The sequence below is a fragment of the Canis aureus genome, chromosome 13 (assembly GCF_053574225.1).
Source record: "Canis aureus isolate CA01 chromosome 13, VMU_Caureus_v.1.0, whole genome shotgun sequence".
Classification (NCBI taxonomy): Eukaryota; Metazoa; Chordata; class Mammalia; order Carnivora; family Canidae; genus Canis; species Canis aureus.
In genome coordinates, this window is record NC_135623.1 from 46,769,919 (window position 1) to 46,792,714 (window position 22,796).

The 22,796-nt window shown below is 36.7% G+C and overlaps 1 protein-coding gene across 1 annotated transcript in view; it reads right to left on the bottom strand.

Annotated features, from left to right (window-relative positions):
- Positions 1–3,144: 3,144 nt before the first annotated feature.
- SLC5A8 (solute carrier family 5 member 8) overlaps positions 3,145–22,796 on the bottom strand; it is a 70,565-nt gene continuing 50,913 nt past the window's right edge. The window contains exons 11-15 of the mRNA XM_077846043.1: positions 22,348–22,434; positions 18,620–18,822; positions 11,067–11,170; positions 6,919–6,998; positions 3,145–6,661 (exon numbers count right to left, since the gene is read on the bottom strand). Coding sequence (XP_077702169.1) covers positions 6,536–6,661; positions 6,919–6,998; positions 11,067–11,170; positions 18,620–18,822; positions 22,348–22,434 — 600 coding nt within the window. The 3' untranslated portion in view covers positions 3,145–6,535. The remainder of the gene's footprint in view (positions 6,662–6,918; positions 6,999–11,066; positions 11,171–18,619; positions 18,823–22,347; positions 22,435–22,796) is intronic.

Sequence of the window (22,796 nt, forward strand, 5' to 3'; positions counted from 1 at the left end):
TCACATTAGAGTTACTTCTGTTTAGGTCTCAAAATACTTTTCTCTATAACTCAGACACTATCAATCAAAAGAAAACTCTCCAACCCTCAGAATGGAAGAAGTGTTTGCACATTTTTTATTTGATAAAAGACAAATATTGAATATGCAAAAAACTCTTACAACTCAATAATAAAAAGACAAGCCAATTAAAAAGGGTCTAAATAGACATATCTCCAAATAAGACACATAGATGACCAATAAACAATAAAAGATGTTCAACATAATTAACTATTAGGGAAATGCAAGTCAAAACCATGATGAGATACCACTTCACACTCACTATGGCTGTAATAAAAAATATAGTTAATAACAAGCATTTTTCAAGATGTAGAGAAATTAGAACTCTTAGATAGTGCTGATAGAAATGTAAAATGTGCAAATATTTTGGAAAACTGTCAGTTCTTCAAATGATTAAGCATAGTTACCATATGACCCAGTGATTCCACTGCTAGATACATACTCAAGAGAAATGAAAATATATGTCCACACAAAAACTTGTACACAGTGTTCAGAGCATCATCATTCATAATAACCTAAACACGGAAAAAATATAAACGTTTTTCAACTGAGAAATGGATAAATAAAATGTGGTATAGCCATAAGGCTATAAAAATGAAGTACTGATACATGCTACGACATGTATCGAAAACATGCTATGTGAAAGAAGCCAGTCACAAGAGACTACATATTGTGTGATTTCATTTATATTAAATGACCAGAATAGACAAATCTGTAAAGACAGAAAGTAGATCAGTGGCCACCTAGGGCTAAGTGGGCTGGGAGAAAATGGGGAGTGACTACAATGGATATGGGGCTGCTTTTGTGGGTGATGAAAATGTTCTAAGATTGTGGCAATGGTTGTATAATGCTGGGAATATAGTAAGCATCAAGCTGTATATTTCAAATTGGTTGACTGTATGGCGTGTGAATTATGTCTTCATCAAGCTTTTATATAAAAACAAAAGACTCGGGATCCCTGCGTGGCGCAGTGGTTTGGCGCCTGCCTTTGGCCCAGGGCGCGATCCTGGAGACCCGGGATCGAATCCCACGTCGGGCTCCCGGTGCATGGAGCCTGCTTCTCCCTCTGCCTGTGTCTCTGCCTCTCTCTCTCTCTGTGACTATCATAAATAAATAAAAATTTTAAAAAAAACAAACAAAAAAAAAAAAAAACAAAAGACTCTCCATGTACCTCAGCATTCATGTGTTAAGTTTATAAAAGATTACCCTATTTTACACATTGTTTCGGAATTGCTAAGTGTGTTAAATAGTTCCTTATGCTTCCATAGCCCAGGATTAAGAAAATGAAAAAAATAATAAGAACAGGATTTTCAAAAAGTTGTGGTCCATACTCATACAGAGGGGGGCCCCCCTTCTTCTATAAACACAGAAATTCTGGATAAATATGTCACAAAACAAAAATTTTAATACATAGTCAAACTTGTAAAAAACAAAAAGGGAAACACCAGTCCCAATATTGAAAAGAAAATTATTTTGGGGGCGCCTGGGTGGCTCATTCGGTTAAGCATCTCCCTTCAGCTCAGGTCATGATCCTGGGGTCCTGAGATCAAGCCCCACATCAGGCTCCCTGCTCAGTGGGGAGTCTGCTTGTCCCTCCCCGCCTGCCCCTCATCCCCACTTGTGCTCTCTCTCACATGCTCCGCTGTCTCTCTCTCTCCCCCATAAATAAATAAAATCTTTAAAAACAAAAATGATTTTGATGGTTATCAGAAAGGAAGAGGGTTGGGAGGTGGGCAAAGAACAAAGGGTGCCAACTGTATAGTGATAGATGGTAACTAATTACGGGGATCACTTTGCAGGGTATGCAAATGCCAAATTATGTGGTTATACTTCAAACTAATATAATGTTATATACCAATTTTACCTCAATTAAAAAAATCATAACCATAGCAATGATACCAGCAGATGTTGAGCATCCTGTGAAGGTATGTATAGTTCTTGATGAGTTCTTTGGTCCTCACAGGGGCAAAGATGAGGTTTCTGCTTCCAGAATGTGGAAGAGTGAGAACACTCTTCCAAATATCCCTGAAAGCCTGAAGCCTTGAAGAACTGCCCCATTATTTAAAAGTGAGGTTTAAAGTTTGCCTCTTTCCAAGTCTTTGATGGGGCACAAAGTATCTGAGGCTCCAACCCTAAACCCCAGGCCTTGCGTGGATAAGGGATGAAAATTGATACTGTGAACCTAAGACAGAAGCCCTAACCTGAGATAATGATGTAAGATTGGTAGAAGGCAGTTAAAACAAGGGCACAGCCAAAGATAATTTAGACACTTCTTTGTACAGACTTTCACTAAATGGAGCCCAGGGAACACTCACTGGGAAAATTACAACCTCTGCTGAAGATAAACTTTCAGTTAAATGATCAACTACATGAGGAAAGAAACCACTAAGGTGGAGAGTAAGCAAATGAACAAGTAAAAGAATTAGCATATCAAGAGTTTCAGATAACATAACAGTAATAATAAATATGGTTAAGATTATTAGTGATAAAAGAATAATTTGGGAATCATAATGAAAGAAGAACCCAATGTTGGGAAAGAATAGGAAACTTTGAAAAATTTGAAAAAGCACATTCAACTCTAAAAATGAAGAGAATAAAGTCATTGAAATGGAAAACTCAATGGATAGATTAAGTAGCAGTTAGGAGAAGCTGAAGAGAAAATGACCTTTCATATATATGTGTGGACACATCCTGAAATTTTTAAATATAAAAAGATAGAAAATATGAACCAGAATAGGAGACATGGAGGATAGGATAAAGAGGTATGCCAGTCCTCTAACAGAAGTTAAAGAATTATACGACAGAGAAAATGGGAGGAGGGAAGATCCAAAGAGATAGTGGCTAAGAAATTTTCACTCTTGAAGACCTTACTTTTTATTTTCAAATAGTGTTAATAACTTAAAGCATAAAATATTCTTCAGTGACAAAAAGTCCTGCATGTTTATTTGCTTACACTTTTATATTATAATATGTATGTAGTATAAAGAGTCCTTTATGTGGTAAAGTGGAAATAACTCTCTGTAAAAGCTGATAAATTTAATTATATTCAATCTGACATTTTCTTCCCCAAGAAAAGACAACAACAAAGACATTTGTAGAGAGTTTAATCAGCAAGTTGAAAAGCCAGACATGCAAACATGTTTTACATCTTAAGTTCAATTCCCTCAGGATTTTTCACAATGGGCACATAAATATAAAAGTAAATTTTACAATAGCTAAACTGGGTACTGAATTTTCAGTACTGTGTGTGCGCTCAGTTGATTCTATATCATCAACTATTCTTGGAAAAAACTAAGAATTTTCTACAGGAATTGACACAGAGTTAATTCCTCATCTCAAGTCCATCCCTCCCTTGAGTCTACATCATGGACAGACACTGAGTGGTTAACAAATTAACTACAATTTCTGAGGTTTTCATAAATAAAACAAAATTATGAAATCTTCATATTCCTATATTTAATATTTCCTTCATCTTAATATGTATTAATGTTGGAAATCATGTTGCAAAATGAAACTTTCTTAAGAGTTGTTTTCATAATTACAATTTTATATTCCTTAATATTTTCAAAATGCTATGAAAAATATATATGGTCATTTTTTTGTTTCATAACATGGTATATGCCAGTGACACCTTAATCCTAATCTGTAGATGAGAATAATCAGATAGAAGAGTCAAGGTGATTTCCCTAAAGGAACAAAACCAACATGTGTGACTTAGGGAAAATTGCAATTGCAACCTTAGCCTCTAAAACAGGATTTCTTAAACTCAACAATCTGATATTCAAGGCAGGAGCATTTTTTGCTGTGGAGAGGGGCTAGCCTATGTGTCATAGGATGTTTGATAGCGTCCCTGAATTCTATCCCTAGATGCCAGTAGCACCTCATCACCAGCTGTGACAACCAAAACTGTATTCACATATTTCCAAACGTTCATTAATGCATAAGCAATCCAATAGATGCATATACATTTATACCATTTTAAATCCTGCATATAAAATTTTCATTTCTCTATTGAGTGAATATAATTGGTCTGTAGCTTTCTTAAAGTTTCATTCTCTCTGAATAATCTTGCTAATTCCTAAATCTAGTTCAATATTTCTGTGGCACATATTTTTTTAGAGAAGGAACTATCTCCACATCATTACACTGCAAATTATGAACAGTTTGTCTTTTTTTTAAACTGGCAGGTGAGCTTGACTCAAATTTTGATTTCCATTCATATTAAAATGTTAAGTGACATTATTTGAACTAATAAAGTGCTATCTGATCTTTTATACTCACATTATTTCTGTAAGGTAGTTAAGTATTTGGTCTTAAATTCCATCAGTAGAGGAGATTAAGGATAAATTCAAGGTCATACAATTTGTCAATGACGAAATGAAAACAGACTAGTTATGTTCCTTTTCCTTCCTGTTGGGATTGTTGTGATTCAGAAATAATTAAGAACATTAGATGATTCATTTACATTATGATATGGTAGCATTTTACATTGTTTGATTTTACCCAAAGATTCACATAAGATAAATTATATTTCATAATTAATAACAGTACTTTTATTTCTTAAGAATTTGGTCTGACACCCTTATGTGTTTATAAAGGTAAAAATACCAACAGTTCCCAAAGTTACAAGATATATTTTGTTTAAAAAAGTGAATAAGAATGGAAGTCTCAGATCTCTCATTACGAACATACTGTATATCCCTCGGCAGTTAGATAAAAGAATTATTTAAATAACTGGACTTTGATTTCCAAAATTGAAGCATTCTACAGACGTGTGCTTACACTTAGTAAATAGTGAGTTCAAATCACACTTGCATAAAACAAATAAGATTATATCTTCCTACCCATTAAAAAATTGTAGAAAGATTTACAAAGTTTGATGTATGCTTACAAATATGTTGATTAAAAAATAACATTTATACACATATGAAATATCTGAACACATCATTAATTTAAATGTTATATAAATCTCTTTGCTTTAGATAAACACTACTTTATTTCTTTGATTTCTTAATGTTTTCAATTGGCAACCTATAAATGTACAGAACATACTTTCCTAAATATGAGAAAATAAGCAAAAAAGTATTTAATTCTAAAATATTTTTAATGTGCCTAAATGTTTCTCACGTTATTTTAAAACATTGTAAAACAAACAAACAAAAGAAACACATTTCTAAACAATAGATGTGGCAACTGTAGAAAAGAAATATTGATAAAAGCCTGTGACCAAACTTTTAGTTAAAAATGCAGCAAAATTAACAAAACAAGCTTTGAGATTGCTACTTGAAATTTTAAAGCATGGAACACAGCATACGGTTAATAATTCCAGAACATTAAAAAAACAGTAGTGTTTGCCCATGTAATTTAGCTCTTTAAATGGGTGAATACACATAATTTAAGACTCCTAAGCTTATGTACCTTTAAAATCAATTGACTGCAAATTAGATGACATGCAAATTAATATCATTCAACATAATCATGTAATTCCACAGAATTTAACCATCTGAATCACATAAATGTTCTTTGGTCACCAAATTCTTAAATACCTCTGTTGAAAGTACTTTTGTTAATATCAGGCTCATAGGAGTTTCTAATTTATAGTCTGGAATTTAGTGAACCAAGGTCTGGGGTAGCATGATTCACATGGGGCATCTCAAGACAAACCCAAGGCAATAGAGTAAATAGGGAAATAGGAAGGCAAGCAGAGTAAAGTGTACAACACAACCTGAGAAACTAGGATTGTGTGTAAGAACCAGAGCGTAAGGCAATATAAGCAGCCAGTGAGCCAGGAGCTCCAGATAATTAGTGAAAAGGCACAAGAATGGATACATAGCACCAAAAAGACATTCATCATGGGACCCATGTTCTGCCCCAAACAGGATGCTTCATGACTACCACCCTCCTGAGCCAGAATTGGTTCCAAGGTTACTATCCTCCCTGATAGGGCTGATATGAATCAATGAGAAGCAAAGATCTAGACAATGTAAATCTGTCACCTCATTGTTTCCTAAAAATAGAGTATCTCATAGAAGGAGAAAAGCTCTTTTCAGTATTACTTCTGATTTTGGCAAAACCTGAAATTTATATGCTAGCATCAAATGCATGGAAAATATTTCCAATAATGCCCAAATTTAAGAATAGTCTTTTGACCATCAAGTATGTGTGTATATGTGTGTATTAATCCTTCAGCATATATGTGGTCATAACTTTTAAAACTACAGCTTCATTTAAAAAAAAAGAGAGAAATAGAGGAAAATGCTGATGCTGAAACTCAACTCCAGAGTAGCAACAGTTAATGAGTATAGTAAGGAAGAGTCAGCACTTTGCTTTAACAAAATTTTACTCCCCAAAAGCCTCCCACCAAAACTTTACTCATAATAGAACCCTCCCCTCAAAAAGAAATCTAAACCTGATCCAATTATCTTAGAAAACATATGTAACTAAATCAATGTTTAAGATCACCTAGGTCACCAGCACGTCACAAATGAGTCCCACTGATCTTGTCACTTTGATCTGTGTAGTTCAATTCAATATGGTTGAAGGCAGGATTATCAGTTCCACCATCTTCTACTGGGTGAGATTTATAGCTTAAAATATGCTTCTTCTAAAAGAAAATGTTAACATAGTGATTAGAAAAAGGCACTATTCAATTCTAAATTATTGTTACTGCTTTTCCTTCTCTAAATCAGCTTTGTAATCTATCGAAGACGGGAGATACAACAGAAATAGACCATCAAAGAATAAGGCAAGCTCCTTCCTTGTCCATCAGAGTTCAAAAGAGAATCTGACGACTAACTAGTCTTCTATCCTGGTGATAAAAGCACAGTCTTACTAATTTAAGGAGAAAGAAAGCCAACTTACCTTCTTAAAAATGTCAAAATTGGATAAAAAGTCCTCTTTGGTTAGTAGGAATCTGCGATCTAAGTTTTGTTTTCTTCCTCCTGAAAAACATTTACATTATTTTCATTGTTAAAAAGATATCCTAACCACCCAGTGATGGCCCATCATACAAGCATCCAACTTGTGCAAGTTCAACTCTATGCACTCATAAAACACACAGAGAAAGAAAATCTTTTACGTAGTGCTGAAGACTTGGCTCACTGTTTCCCTTCTCTCAGTCTCAGATTCTGCAAGCCGCTCACTGTGATAAATAAGTCTAGTGTTTAAGGATGAACGAGTTGGCTCTTAAATGCAAGCCACCTACTTTACATGGTGCTTAACCCAAGAGCCCCATAACTGTTGGGAAACTTATTTAAAAACATCCTCTATGATCCACCAATGAAATATCAAGCCATTTGTCTCTACTTCAGACAGAGGTGGTACCTTTCCCCCAGTTGGATGGCTATGAACGTACATGTGCATAAAGAAATGCAGGAAATTATGAATTATTGAATAAATTAAATAAAAATCAATATGATCATTGGTGTTTGATTCAACTCCTCTTCCCTAACGTTATTCTTTGTTTTGGTATTTTATTTGTACATCAAAGATAAAGCTTTTTAAAACTGTATGGTTTTCAAACTACTTTTGTACAAATCATTCAGCAGATGTACTTTAAATGCAGATTCCTGGACTCCAACCTGGAGAAACTGTCAGAAACTCTGAGGTGGGGCCACTGAATCCTGATTTTTACCAAATTTCCAAAGTATTCTTCGTGCCCTCTAACATTTGTGAACACCACTTCAGTACAAAATTAGGCTTTTAATTATGGGAACCTCTGGTGTTCTGGAGACAGGATCAATTTTAAATTAATTCATTCAACACTGTGGAGTGCCTACCATGGGCTAGAGACTCTATTAGGTCCTGTAGATGAGTAAAACAATTACTGCAGTCAGAGCTCAGGGTCTACTTAGGGCATTATTTATTCCACTTTACGGATAAGGAGACAGACTCACTCACGGTGCACAGTACATGGTTAGGTGAAAATGAAATGCCAACCAAATCTATACGGCCTGAATTCTTACTGAGTCCTAGTATTCCTATTTATATTCCAAGGAGAGTTAGGATTTCATGTTTCTAGATTTTTTCCCCCAAGGTGCTCACTACTGCTGTGAAGTGAGAATAAGTCACTTGTGAAATTAATAAAGTTGAATTGTTTTTTATCACTGGATGCCTGTTCACCTAGATGAAGCATTACTTTATAAAACAAAAGATATGATTGTATATGATCATCAGAAAAAAATTTTTAAGGAAAAAGGGAGTGCTCAAAGGGAATGCTCTGATACCCCAGTGTCCTAAAGGAAAAAAAAAAAAAAAGGAATGAGTGGAGTAACAGTCTAAGGTCAAATAGTACAAGGAGATTGTTTAGGTGTATTCCTGATCTGAATAATTGGGTTATTGGTACAAAAAGTTTAAAATCTGTCTTAAAATATGTGAAAACAGAGAAAGGAATAAATCTATTGTGTTGATAATTTTATTTATGAAGAAAGGTAAAGCCCTTTTTGAAAAGAAAGAATAGTTTAAAACAACTGTTTGAGAGGTAATAAATAGCTACAAACTTTATTATAAATGTATAATTATGTATTGTAATATATGATAATTATTATTAATATAATTGTTGATATGCTTATATGAATATTACCAATTATTAATATAATTTATTAATTAAAAATATAAGTATCACACAAGTTTGAAAGGCAGTGCTTTTTAGGAGCCACAAAACAATGACTGATAGGATTCCATCAAGTGGGGGACACCTGGGTGGCTCAGTGGTTGAGCTTATGCTTTCACCTTAGGTTGTGATCACAGGGTCCTGTGGTTGAGTCTCACATTGGGATCCCTACAGAGAGCCTGCTTCTCCCTCTTCCTATGTTTCTGCCTCTTTCTTTGTGTCTCTCATGAATAAATAAATAAAATCTTTTAAAAAAAAGAATTCTATCAAATGGTACAGTGTTGGTAGCTTTTTTGTAGCATAAAGCAAAGATATTAGACATTCTAGGACAATATATAGGATTTCTGACCAGTTATTGCACATTTGATGAAGAGGGCAGTGGGGCTGCTTCCCCCACTCTGATTGCCATGAATGTACTGGGGTGAGGGGATGTAGGAAATCAAGGAGCCCAGTACTTCTCACCAGCTCTCCACTACTACCCTGCTTTGAGCTTGAGCCACCATGATTGCTCACCTGGATTACTGCAATAGCTTCCTACCTGCCCTCCTTTCCTTATAGACTATTCTTAAAACTGGATCAGAGCACTCCTTTGAGAATTATTGGAAAAGAAATTGGAAAAGTATCCCATGTGGTAGACCTAAAGACACAGTGATGGAAGATAGGAGAGAAAAGAAAAGAAAATTAGGATAACTGTCTGAGACTCAAACATTGGACTAAGAGTTTCCAGAAAGAGAAAACAAAAAATCAGGGGAAATTACAAAAGAAATAATATAGAAGAACGTCCTCAAACTGAAGGACATGGGTCTTCAGATCAAAAAGACCCTCACAAGGGCTTAGGGCAAAGCAGTCATTGTGAAACGGATCACATGCAAAGGGCCAGCAGGTAGCATGCCCCTGGCATTCTCAATAACAACATAATGAGCTCAGAGGAAATTAAGACATCCTCTCAGAAACAAGAAAGTTATTTTTTTAGGATTCTCTACTTGAACAAATGATCAATCGAGGAGAAGGGAGAATTAAAGACATTTTTTTTTTCTGGGGACACCACATCTTCAAAACCTCTTGTCTACCCTTTCTCAAGGACACACTAATGGGTGTGCTCCATTCAATTAAGGGGATAAACAAGAATTAAGAATAATGGGATATAGGCAGCAGAGAATCCAACACAGGAGGGAGACCAAGGGAATTCACAGAATGGGGACAAAATGAAGTCCCAGGATAAAAGTTCTATAGCAATCCCAGAGAGCAATGAATACTATGTGTAGTAGCAGTCTGTTTTTTTTTTTAAATAATGTTTTTAAAGTTTATGGACATGTGAAAAAAAGAAGCCTCACCCTATGTTTAGATGTAAGGACTGTAATTATCATTCCTTACATGTGTATACTTCATTACAGTCTAAAACGTCAGCCTAGGACAATGAAAAGACCATGACACAGGACTGTTGTAATAACACATGTAAAATCCCTAGCACTGTGATACCTATGTATGATTTTTGTCAAGCATTTTATTTTTATCTTACAGCAACCTGTGAGATAGGCAAGTCAATCACCATCATCCTCACTTACCATATAAGAGCGCTGAGCCCCAGAGTAACTATATGGACTTCCCTAAGTTTATGCAGCTAGTAAATAGCAGAACAAAGGTTCAGATAGAATCTTCTGCTTTCAAATCAAATACAGGCACTCAGATCTCCATGAGGAAAATGGAATAAGTAAACTAGTTGTTAAAAGGACTATAGAGCAATAACATAAATACTATAAAAGAGATGGAATATTGCTCAGCCATTAGAAACGACAAATACCCACCATTTGCTTCGACATGGATGGAACTGGAGGGTATTATGCTGAGTGAAATAAGTCAATCTGAGAAGGACAAACATTATATGGTCTCATTCATTTGGGTAATATAAAAAATAGTGAAAGGGAATAAAGGGGAAAGGAGAAAAAATGAGTGGGAAATATCAGAAAGGGAGACAGAACGTGAAAGACTCCTAACTCTGGGAAACGAACTAGGGGTGGTGGATGGGGAGGTGGGCGGGGGGAGGGGGTGACTGGGTGACGGGCACTGAGGTGGGCACTTGACGGGATGAGCACTGGGTGTTATTCTGTACGTTGTCAAATTGAACACCAATAAAAAATAAATTTATTTAAAAAATAATAAAAACCAATATAGAGGTAAATACAGGGATACCTGGGGTGGCTCAGCAGTTAAGCATCTGCCTTTGGCTCAGGGTGTGATCCCAGAGTCCAGGGATCAAGTCCATATCGGGTTCCCTGCATGGAGCCTACTTCTCCCTCTGCCTGTGTCTTGCCTCTCTCTGTGTGTCTCTCATGAATAAATAAATAAAATCTTTTTTAAAAAGAGGTAAATACAACAATAGTAATATTTAGAAAGTTACCTGTTGGTAAACTAATTAGCATTCCCATGAACATCGTTACCAAAGTTCCAACAGTACTGAAGTATAGATATGATAAAGAATACCAGTTATCCATCAGTGGGGTCCTAAAATAGAACAAAAGCATACCTGTAAGATTTCATGTGATGCTACTAGCAACTACAGCAGTCTCAATAATCGTCATGCATGGCAAAGTCAAAATAAAATATTTAACAATGTTTTTAATGTCATAATCTGCTGTTCTAACTTTATCTTATTGGATAAAGAATTAAAATCTTGACTTAACCTTGACCATATACTATAATACTAAATGTCCATGTGTATTCATTCAACTCTGCTTTATGTCCCAGGCACTGTTCTTGTCATTGGAAAGTCTACTACAAAAAAAGGTTTATAAGGCTCCTGCCCTCATAAAGTTTGCATTCTCATGGAGAAAGAAATATAACAAACAAGTAAACTAATAAATATAATTATTTCCACTGGTGGAAAGTACTATAAGGAACATAAAACAAGGTAATGTGAAAGAGTGGAAAAAAGGAACTACACTCTAATGTGTGGTCAAAGAAAGCCTTTGTGAAGAAGTGACATTTGAAGAACAGTGGTGAGCGTGGGCATCTCTGTCATGCTCCTGACCTTAGGGGAAAAGCTTTCAGTTTTTCCCCATTGAGAATGACATTTACTGTGGGCTTTTCATAGAAGGCTTTATGATATTGAGGTATGTTCCCTTTTCCCCTACACTGTGAAGAGTTTTGATCAAGAAAGGATGCTGAATTTTGTCAAATGTTTTCTGTGCATCAATGAAGAGGATAATGTGTTCTTGTCCTTTCTTTTATTAATGTGATGCATCATGCTGATTGATTTGTGAATGTTGAGCCACCTTTACAGCCCAGGAATAAATCCCACTTGGTTGTTCTGAAGAATCTATTTTGCACTGTTGGATCCCATTGGCTAGTACCTTGGTGAGAATTTTAGCATCCATGTTCATCAGGAATATTGGTCTATAATTCTCTTTTTTGGTGGGATCTTTGGTTTGGGGATCAAGATTATGCTGACCTCATAGAATGAGTTTGCAGGTTTTCTTTCCTTTCACAGATGACATGATATTTTATGCGGAAAACCCAAAAGACTCCACCCCAAAATTGCTAGAACTCATACAACAGTTCAGCGATGTGGCAGGATATAAAATCAATGCACAGAAATCAGTTACATTTCTATACACTAACAACAAGACAGAAGAAAAAGAAATTAAGGAATAGATCCCATTTACAATTGCACCAAAATCCATAACATACCTACAAATAAACCTAAGCAGAAAGGCAAAGGATCTGTACTCTGAAAACTATGGAACACTTATGAAAGAAATCGAGGAAAACAAAGAAATGGAAAAACATTCCATGTTCATGGATTGGAAGAATAAATATTGTTAAAGTGTCCATGCTACCCAGGGCAATTTATACATTCAATGCAACCCATATCAAAATATCATTGACATTTTTCAAAGAGCTAAAACAAATAATCCTAAAATTTTTATGGAACCAGAAAAGGCCCCAATAACCAGAGGAATGTTGAAAAAGAAAACCAAAGCTGGTGGCATCACAATCCCAGGCTTCAAGCTCCATTACAAAGCTGCAATCATCAAGACAGTGTGGTACTGGCACAAAACAGACACATAGATCAATGGAACACAATAGAGAACCCAGAATTAGAGCCTCAACTCTATGGTCAACTAATCTTAGACAAAGCTGGAAAGAATATCCAACGGAAAAAAGACAGTATCTTCCATAAATGCTGCTGGGAAAACTGGACAGTCACATGCAGAAGAATGAAACTGAACCATTCTCTTGTACCACTCACAAAGATAAACTCAAAATGGATGAAAGGCCTCAGTGTAAGACAGGAATCCATCAAAATCCTAGAGAAGAACACAGACAGCAACCTCTTCAACCTTGGCCATAGCAACTTCTTGCTAGACATATCTTCAGAGGCAAGGGAGACAAAAGCAAAAAAATGAACTATTGAAATTTCATCAAGATAAAAAGCTTCTGCACAGCAAATGAAGCAGTCAACAAAACCAAAAGGCAACCAACAGAATGGGAGAAGATATTTGCAAATGACATACCAGATCCAAGAGGAGGATCTGTATGCAAGGCTAGTATCCAAAGGCTAGTATCCAAAGGCTAGTATCCAACATCTATACAAAACTCATCAAATTCAATACCCAAAGAACAAATAATCCAATTAAGAAATCGACAGAAATCTGGCATTGTGATGCCCCCAGATATGGTTTTCTTTTTTAAAATTCCCCTGGCTATTTGGGGTCTTTTCTGATTCCACACAAATCTTAAAATAATTTGTTCTAACTCTCTGAAGAAAGTCCATGGTATTTTGATAGAGATAGCATTACAATGCCAGATTTCAGGTTGTACTACAAAGCTGTGGTCATCAAGACAGTGTGGTACTGGCACAAAAACAGACACATAGATCAATGGAACAGAAGAGAACCCAGAAGTGGACCCTCAACTTTATGGTCAACTAATATTCGATAAAGGAGGAAAGACTATCCCTTGGAAGAAAGACAGTCTCTTCAATAAATGATGCTGGGAAAATTGGACATCCACATGCAGAAGAATGAAACTAGACTACTCTCTTGCACCATACACAAAGATAAACTCAAAATGGATGAAAGATCTAAATGTGAGACAAGATTCCATCAAAATCCTAGAGAAGAACACAGGCAACACCCTTTTTGAACTCGGCCACAGTAACTTCTTGCAAGATCCATCCACAAAGGCAAAAGAAACAAATAGCAAAAATGAACTATTGGGACTTCATCAAGATAAGAAGCTTTTGCACAGCAAAGGATACAGTCAACAAAACTAAAAGACAACCTACAGAATGGGAGAAGATATTTGCAAATGACACATCAGATAAAGGGCTAGTTTCCAAGATCTATAAGGAACTTATTAAACTCAACACCAAAGAAACAAACAATCCAATCATGAAATGGGCAAAAGACATGAAGAGAAATCTCACAGAGGAAGACATAGACATGGCCAACATACACATGAGAAAATGCTCTGCATCACTTGCCATCAGGGAAATACAAATCAAAACCACAATGAGATACCACCTCACACTAGTGAGAATGGGGAAAATTAACAAGGCAGGAAACCACAAATGTTGGAGAGGATGCGGAGAAAAGGGAACCCTCTTACACTGTTGGTGGGAATGTGAACTGGTGCAGCCACTCTGGAAAACTGTGTGGAGGTTCCTCAAACAGTTAAAAATAGACCTGCCCTATGACCCAGCAATTGCACTGCTGGGGATTTACCCCAAAGATAACAGATGCAATGAAATGCAGGGACACCTGCACCCTGATGTTTATAGCAGCAATGGCCACAATAGCCAAACTGTGGAAGGAGCCTCGGTGTCCATCGAAAGATGAGTGGATAAAGAAGATGTGATTTATGTATACAATGGAATATTACTCAGCTATTAGAAACGACAAATACCCACCATTTGCTTCAACGTGGATGGAACTGGAAGGTATTATGCTGAGTGAAGTAAGTCAGTCGGAGAAGGACAAACATTATACGTTCTCATTCATTTGGGGAATATAAATAATAGTGAAAGGGAATATAAGGGAAGGGAGAAGAAATGTGTGGGAAATATCAGAAAGGGAGACAGAACGTAAAGACTGCTAACTCTGGGAAACGAACTAGGGGTGGTAGAAGGGGAGGAGGCGGGGGGTGGGAGTGAATGGGTGACGGGCACTGGGGGTTATTCTGTATGTTGGTAAATTGAACACCAATAAAAAATAAATTAAAAAAAATAAATTAAAAAAAAAGAAATCGACAGAAGACATGAATAGAAATTTCTCCAAAGAAGACATCCAGATGGCTGGAAGACACAAAAAGATGCTCAACATCACTCATCATCAGGGAAATACAAATCAAAACTACAATAATATATCAACTCACACCTGTCAGAATGACTAAAATGAACAGCACAACAAACAACACATATTGATGAGGATTTGGAAAAAGGGGAACCCTCTTACACTGTTGGTGGGAATGCAAGTTGGTGCAGCCAATCTGGAAAACAGTATGGATGTTCCTCAAAAAGTTAAACACAGAACTACCCTATGATCCTGCAATTGCACTACTAGGTATTTACCAAAGGATACAAAAATACTGAATTGAAGAGATACATGAGCCCCAATGTTTATAGCAGTATTATCAACAATAGCCAAATTATGGAAAGAGCTCAAAAGTCCATTGACTGATGAATGGATAAAGATGTGGTACATATATACAATGGAATATTACTTAACCGTGAAAATGAATATCTTGTCATTTGCAACAATGTGGATGGTGCTAGATTGTATTATGTTAAGCAAAGTAAGTCAGCCAGAGAAAGACAAATACCTTATGATTTCACTTATATGTGGAATTTAAGAAACAAAACAGATGAACAAAAAGGGTAAAAAGGAGAGGCAAACCATAAAACAGATTCTTAACTATAGAGAACAAACTGAGGTGTACTGGAGGGGAAGTGGATGGAGGGATGGGTTAAATGAGTGATGGGTATCTTGTTGTAACGAGCATTGGGTGTTCTATGTAAATGATAAATCACTCAATTCTAATCCTGAAACTAATATTACACTATGTGTTAACTAACTAGTATTTAAATAAAAACTTAAAAGAAAAAAAGACTTTAATTCAGTTGAACTTAATTAAAATGAAATTCTGATTACCAAAAAGTATAATTCAGAGAGTAAAAAGGCAACACACAAAGCAGGAGAAAATTATTTCAAAATATATCTTGTATCTAGAACATATCAAAAACTCCTAAATAAATAAGAAAAAAACCTAAGAATCCATTTAAAACTGGATCAAAGATTTCAACAGACAAGTCACAGAAGTTGATATCTAGATGGCAATGGCCAAAAAAACATCTAAAAAGATATTGACCATAACTGGTCATCAAGGAAATGTAAGTTAAAACTACAATGATCTATCAATACATACAAGCACTGGGACGTCAAAGACTAAATACTGAATCTAGGTTATGGAAACACAGAATCTAGGCAACCAAAGGGTATTCTGTTTCATCTTCAGCTGTGTCGTTTACTCCCCACCTGTAGTCTAGCAACACCAAACTGAGTGGGATCGACTACGATGCCAGATTGGCTTTAGACCTCCATGCCTTTGCATACACTGCTTCTCTGTCGTGTGATACCCACTTCCTTCTGTCCTTCCCACCAAACCTTGCTCACCTGATTAACCCCAGCTCACATAGTCCTCCTCTGAGAAGGTTTCCTTGACTCCATTAGGAAGGGTTAGGCTTGAACCCTCTCTGCTCTCTCGACCGCCTATGAATACCACTTAACACAGGATATTGTTTAAGTGTTTATTTTCCCGCCCAATTTCCCTTCTGGTGTTTCTCTGTAACTTTCCAGACCCTCTGCTTCTAGACAACCTCTGTATCTTTCAAGTACTACTACCTTTCCAAAGTCTTGATGCTAATCACTCCATGTCTATGCATTATTTTAACAAATATTTATCAAGTATTTATTACTATTTCCTGTATGCTAGTTTTATACTTACTGTACTTACTGAATTGTTTTCTGTATATTAGCACACTCTTTCCAGCTAAACTATAACTTCCTAGTAGACAGGAGCCACTGTGAATAGGAGGGGAAGGCTTTCTTGGGATACTACCTAAATGGCCAGCCAAGAACTGCGTAGATAGTTCATTCTTAGGCATTCTTGCTTATTACCTGTTATTTTATAAGTAAGCTAACATATAAAACCAGTTATTATGGTACCAGTCATATACTAAACTTCAGCTAATTTATTTGTTTCCAAATCCAAATAACTGTTTTGCTGCAGACTCTTAAATTAAGAGAGATATTTACACAATCAGGATAAATGCTAAGCAAAATCGTAAAACAAGGACATCCTGAATGTCCTCCCATGTACCTTCAATTATTTTTTTTCTCCCTTTCTAATTCTAACAACCACATCCCCCCTCCCCCACATATATTAGTGCTTTGGTGCTTGTCGAAACTGCTCCCGGCATTTCCTTGCCCCTCACCCCCCCTTTTTTTTCAAAGTGCTTTTGTTGCATGTTTCATTTTCTGTTATACATGGCAATAAATATTTGTTGCTTTGGTCTATACAAAAATTCTGTGAGGAAGGTAAGACAGATGTTGTTATCTAAATGGACAAACAATAAATACAGACAACTATCTTGTTCTGAGTTCCCCCAGACAATAGCAAAAGCATCTGAAAAACTCAGGTCTTTTGATTCATAGTCCAAATCTATGCCATACTGCCACCTTTCAAATTGTCACTGAAATACATTAAGCACCCCACCTAGTCAAACCTCCCCAAATATGCCTCAAGCTCTGGAACTACCTTTTCTCTCTACCTGTGCAGCATTTACCAGCCTTGAACTTCCATTGGCAAAAGCATTCTCATAGTTGAGTTTTGCTTGGAACCTGAATCACTAATAATAAGTCACATTCCTTCTCTCAGTAGTGCATCCTGTATAAGAGGGAGACACCATGTCTTGACCCAAAGGGAATGAGTTTTTAATGGTTTCACTCTGGGAAAGCTGGAACTGGAGGCAATAATTTGGGAGTGGCAGCCTCATCTCTGTATTCCTTGAATATTTCAAGGGGTTTATGCTTTAAGGCTGGACATTTAATTGTCCACTAAAGTATTGCCCTTATGTCCACTATATTATAAAACACTCACCTACCAACAGATAGACATCATTTCATTAAATCACATGACATAAGGATCCAGAAGCCCAAAAGTACACTGCATACAGAAAACTCTAGCAAGTCGGGATGCCTGGGTGGCTGGGCTCAGAGGCCCAGCATCTGCCTAAGGCTCAGGGCGTGATCCCGTGGTCCTGGGATCAAGTCCCACATCGAGCTCCCTGCAGGGAACCTGCTTCTCCCTTTGCCTATGTCTCTGCCTCTCTCTGTCTCTCATGAATACATAAATAAAATCTGTTTAAAAAAAAAAAAACAAAACAAAACTCAAGCAAGTGAGTTGATCACAACTGCAACTCATTGCCAGTGCTCTAAAGATTTGGAATCTTTAAACCTAAACAAATGGCAATGATCTAACATATTTAGATGACTGTAGCTTTTAGACTATAAAGGCTATACCTCAAAACTATATAAGCAAAGTTTCTTTTATAATTTTGCTTTTCATTTTAAAACATTTTTAATTGAAAAAGATGATTTTGCTTTCAACTAGAGCTGATATTTGGTAGCATTTACCCATAACAGAATTTTTTTTGTCACTATTCAAGTCTTCAGTTCTGTAAGTGAGGCAGAAGCATCTATCAAAATTAAGAACATATAGCAATTTTTGCTGTTTGTGAACAAAATACTACAGCCAGAAAGCCACAAGGGCTCTACCTATTTCAGAATTAGGGAAAATCACAGCACTGCAGCAAGACAAAAAGCAACTGGGGTTCTCTACCTGTCACACGCATTTCTTTAAAATGTGACATTATAAAGCTTAATTCAATACCTTTCAGCATTGTGTACTTGAAAAGCACTAGTAAATGGCATTTCTGTAGTTGTCACCCAATTTGTCGCATTGTATGTGTTGTTACAGCCATAGGTTTCAAGGCTTAATGGCATAGTTCTCTCAGGCAGTGGAGGATAAAGTTGAGCTCCAATTCCAACCCACAAAGAAATAGCAAATCCAGCCATCAGACCAGCAAGTGCTCCCTGCAAAACAACAGTGTTTTTGAAAGAAAAATAATATAGTTTTCTGAGATGGAAATTAACATTAGAAAGTTAAGCTCAACACGGTCCTAAACCAGATCTACTGGCTTCTCTCCTAAAATCCTTCTTTTTCTCAAGGTCCCTGCCTCTTGCAAAGGGCAGCATGGGCCACTGATCCCTAAGCCCAGAGCCCTGGACACTCTACAACCCCATTCCCTTTCCACATCCCTATCTTATCCTGCTTACTTTTTGTTTTGTCAGTCTCATAATTCATTCCGTCTATTCTGTTTCCACAGCTAGCACTCTGCTGTAGCCTCCTCCTCTCTTCACACCCAAATAACTACAACAATCACATGGCTGATAGTAGGTCAATTGCCCCCTTTATTTTTATTTAATCTCTGAAAAAATAGTATGCCAAATCAACAAGAGACTATGAAGGGGAAAGCATATGTAGAGTTTATTCCCATACTTAACAACATGCATGATTGTAATTGTGCTTCGGGATAATTAGGGGGAAAATAGGAAGCAGTTTTCACAAATGATTGGTGTGTACAACCACACCAAGTATTTCTAAAGACAAGAAGAGATGTCCTCTCGGAAGATACTTGGTTTCTCAATCTTTGGAAAACTTGAGTTCCTCATTTATGCTTTTCATCAGTATCCATGTGTTCTGTTAGACCTTGAATGACTTAAACCCTGGTTCCAAATGATGGGGACAAAAGCAAACCTTCAGCTGGTAAGACTCTTTCTTCTTCTGTGGTGAAAATTTCCCCCTTTCTTTTTTTAAAAAAAAAGATTTTATTCATTTATTCATGAGAGACACAGAGGGAGAGAGGCAGAGACACAGGCAGAAGGAAAAGCAGGCTCCATGCAGGGAGCCCGATGTGGGACTCGATCCCAGGACTGCGGGGTCACACCCTGAGCTAAAGGCAGACACTCAACTGCTGAGCCACCCAGGTGTCCCTCCCCCTTCCTTTAAGAATACTGACCAGACAAGTCAGGGCAGCTTGTGCCTTGGGATCCCCATAGAGAGGTCAGGGGGGAATAGATGAAGTAAGGGGAGAAACATAAGCAAAATCATAGGGTAGGAAAAAAGAATGGTCTGTTGATGGGATAAAATGAAGGCTGATGACAAGATCAGAGGATTTATGTCAGGAACAAAGACTTGAGCTCTTTCATTAAGCTGTGAACCTTGAAAGCAGAATTACATTTTGTTTTGTTTTGGTACCCAAGCACTTAACTACAGTGCTGGACATACAGCAGATATGCAATAAATTTTTGCAATAATATGAGGCTGGAATAGTAGTGTGGCCAGCTGTTGACAGGCCAGACTTGCTTATTCTCAGTATTGTCCATGGCTTGATCAAAGATCCACAAAATCATAAAGCCCACGAGTGCAGAAATATTCAGTGCTCTCTATTCCCAGGACAGTGCTTAGTTCATAAATATTCAATGAATGAATGAGAGGAAGAGAGGGAAAGAGGGAGAAAGGAGAAGCAAAGGAAGGGAAAGAAAAAAGGACAAGAAGAGGATGGGAGAGATGGATAGAGGGAGAGGGGGAGGCAGGAAGTCCATTCCAAAGCAAGGGTAGGTATTCTGCTGATGAAAGACATGGATATAGTAAAAATGGGTACCTTCTACGATGGGAATAGTATCATACTTCTCCTGAGTAAAGGTTATGTGGGACCTAGTCTGCTGCAGCTTTTCTGGAGGCAACCCACCCATGGTGGCTATAAATGTCAAAAACCAAAAGTCCTAATGTTTCTCCTAATGTTTCAGACACTCAACAAAGCACTGTGCATTTCATAATGCAAAGAGTCTAATCAAAGCTTCAACATTCTGAGGTAAATTCAAACTATTCTCTTTCATTGTGATTCATTTCTACCAAACTAGCTTTTTATATGATATTTCACTGACAATTTTTTTTGAGAATTACTTTAAAAAATTTTTTTAGTACAGTCAACACACATTGTTATGTTAGTTTCAGGATACAACACAGTAATTCAGCATCTCTATACATTATGCTATGCTTACTACAAGTGTCGTCACCATCTGCTGAGAATTATTTTCTTTAAGAATTATACCATTAATAATAATAGTAATAGCCTTTATTAGTATCTACCTTACCAATCCCTAGTGCCTCATGAAGAAAATGGAATTCCAAATGTAAAATCAGAGTTCTGAAGTTATTCTATGTCTGTATGAAACCACCACACATATGAGTTTTTCCTGAACTTCAGCTTATAGCAGGACTGACTCAGTGGAGTTTCCCCTGGCTTTCATAGAAATAACTTCAATTTCATTCATTCCAAACAAAATTTAGTACTTCAAAGCACAGAAGTGGGATGACTGAGTGGCTCAACGGTTGAGCGTCTGCCTTTGGCTGGGGGCATGATCCTGGATTCCTAGGATTGAGTCCCACATCAGGCTCCCTATGTGGAGCCTGCTTCTCCTCCTGCCTGTATCTCTGCCTCTCTCTCTGTGTGTCTCTGGTGAATGAATAAATAAAATCTTTTTTAAAAAAGGCACAGAAGTGTCTATGTGGAAAAGAGATATCACCTCATTCTGGATACTTATTCCCAATTATGATCACACCTCTGGGGCCGGGACCATGATATTGGGACCATAGCTTTAAATATCAGGAATATAAACACTCTGGTCAAGGTGGTGAAGAGTTTATCTTATTGCTTCTCTTTGCTGCACTCTGGCTATTCACAGGTATCCTCAGCTCTATTGCCCTTAAATATTTCATGTTTGAGCCTGTTGATCTCCTTTTTAAATTTATCTTTATTTATTATTATTATTTTAGATTATATTTATTTATTAGAGACAGAGACAGAGACAGAGAGAGAGAGAGGGAGAGGCAGAGACACAGGCAGAGGGAGAAGCAGGCTCCACGCAGGGAGCCTGACATGGGACTTGATCCCAGGTCTCCAGGATCACGCCCTGGGCTGAAGGCAGTGCTAAACCGCTAAGCCACGGATGCTGCCCTGATCTCCTTTTTTTAAATCCTTGTGATTTTCAGAGGCAGAGTTTAGTGACCTCTGAAACTAATAATGCACTATATGTTAATTAATTGTTTTTAAATTTTAAAAATGTTCATCACATAAATCCTAGTGATTTTTCCAAGAAGGGCAAAAAGATAAATGCTGCTCCTTTAGTTATATTATATAATAGTTATAATACATATTACATACAATATACATTGTTCCATAATATATATTCTTTAGTTATGTTATATATTCTATATTTTTGTTAGTTATATAATTATGTTGTAATATATGATTTAGCTATACAATATTTATAAAATATATAATTTGGCAGTGTCTATTTGGCTTCATATATGCAGAGTCCCAGTGCATAGCACTTTATTTTATACCCCAGTGAAGTCAGTATGAGTATTTTAAGTCATCACATCACTAATGACAGATATCAGAGCAACTATAACTTTCCAACTGAGAAAAAATTGTGGAGACACTACTATTGTTGGGAAAGAAGCTTTACACAACATTCATTCTTTATACTTACAATTGAGTTGGCAAAGGGAACCAAAATGCCCAAAGCAAACAAGCCCAGAAGTGGTCCACCAACCATGCCAAATATGCTGAGTGCTGCCTGCAAAAATAATAAAAAGTCAGCAACTAGCAATCTCAAATACCAAGTGTTTCAAAATAATTTCATCAGAATGAGGATTTAAAGTAGTCAATCTCCCTCGGAAAATCATGGCGCCCTTGTCATTGGCAAATAGGTGATCAGAACTTGAAATGCTTCTGCTTCCCAATCTCAGCTATTCATCTATTCATTCCCTCAACAAAGGAAGAAGAATACAAAGAGATAGAATCACAAGACAATGGGAACACCTATATGAATTCATCAGCCAAGAGAGATACTACTTCTCCCAACTGTTCTTGCAAGTGATAATAATCAATCACATCACTTCTTTGTGCTTTGATAGTTTCAAAATCGTTTGCAAAACA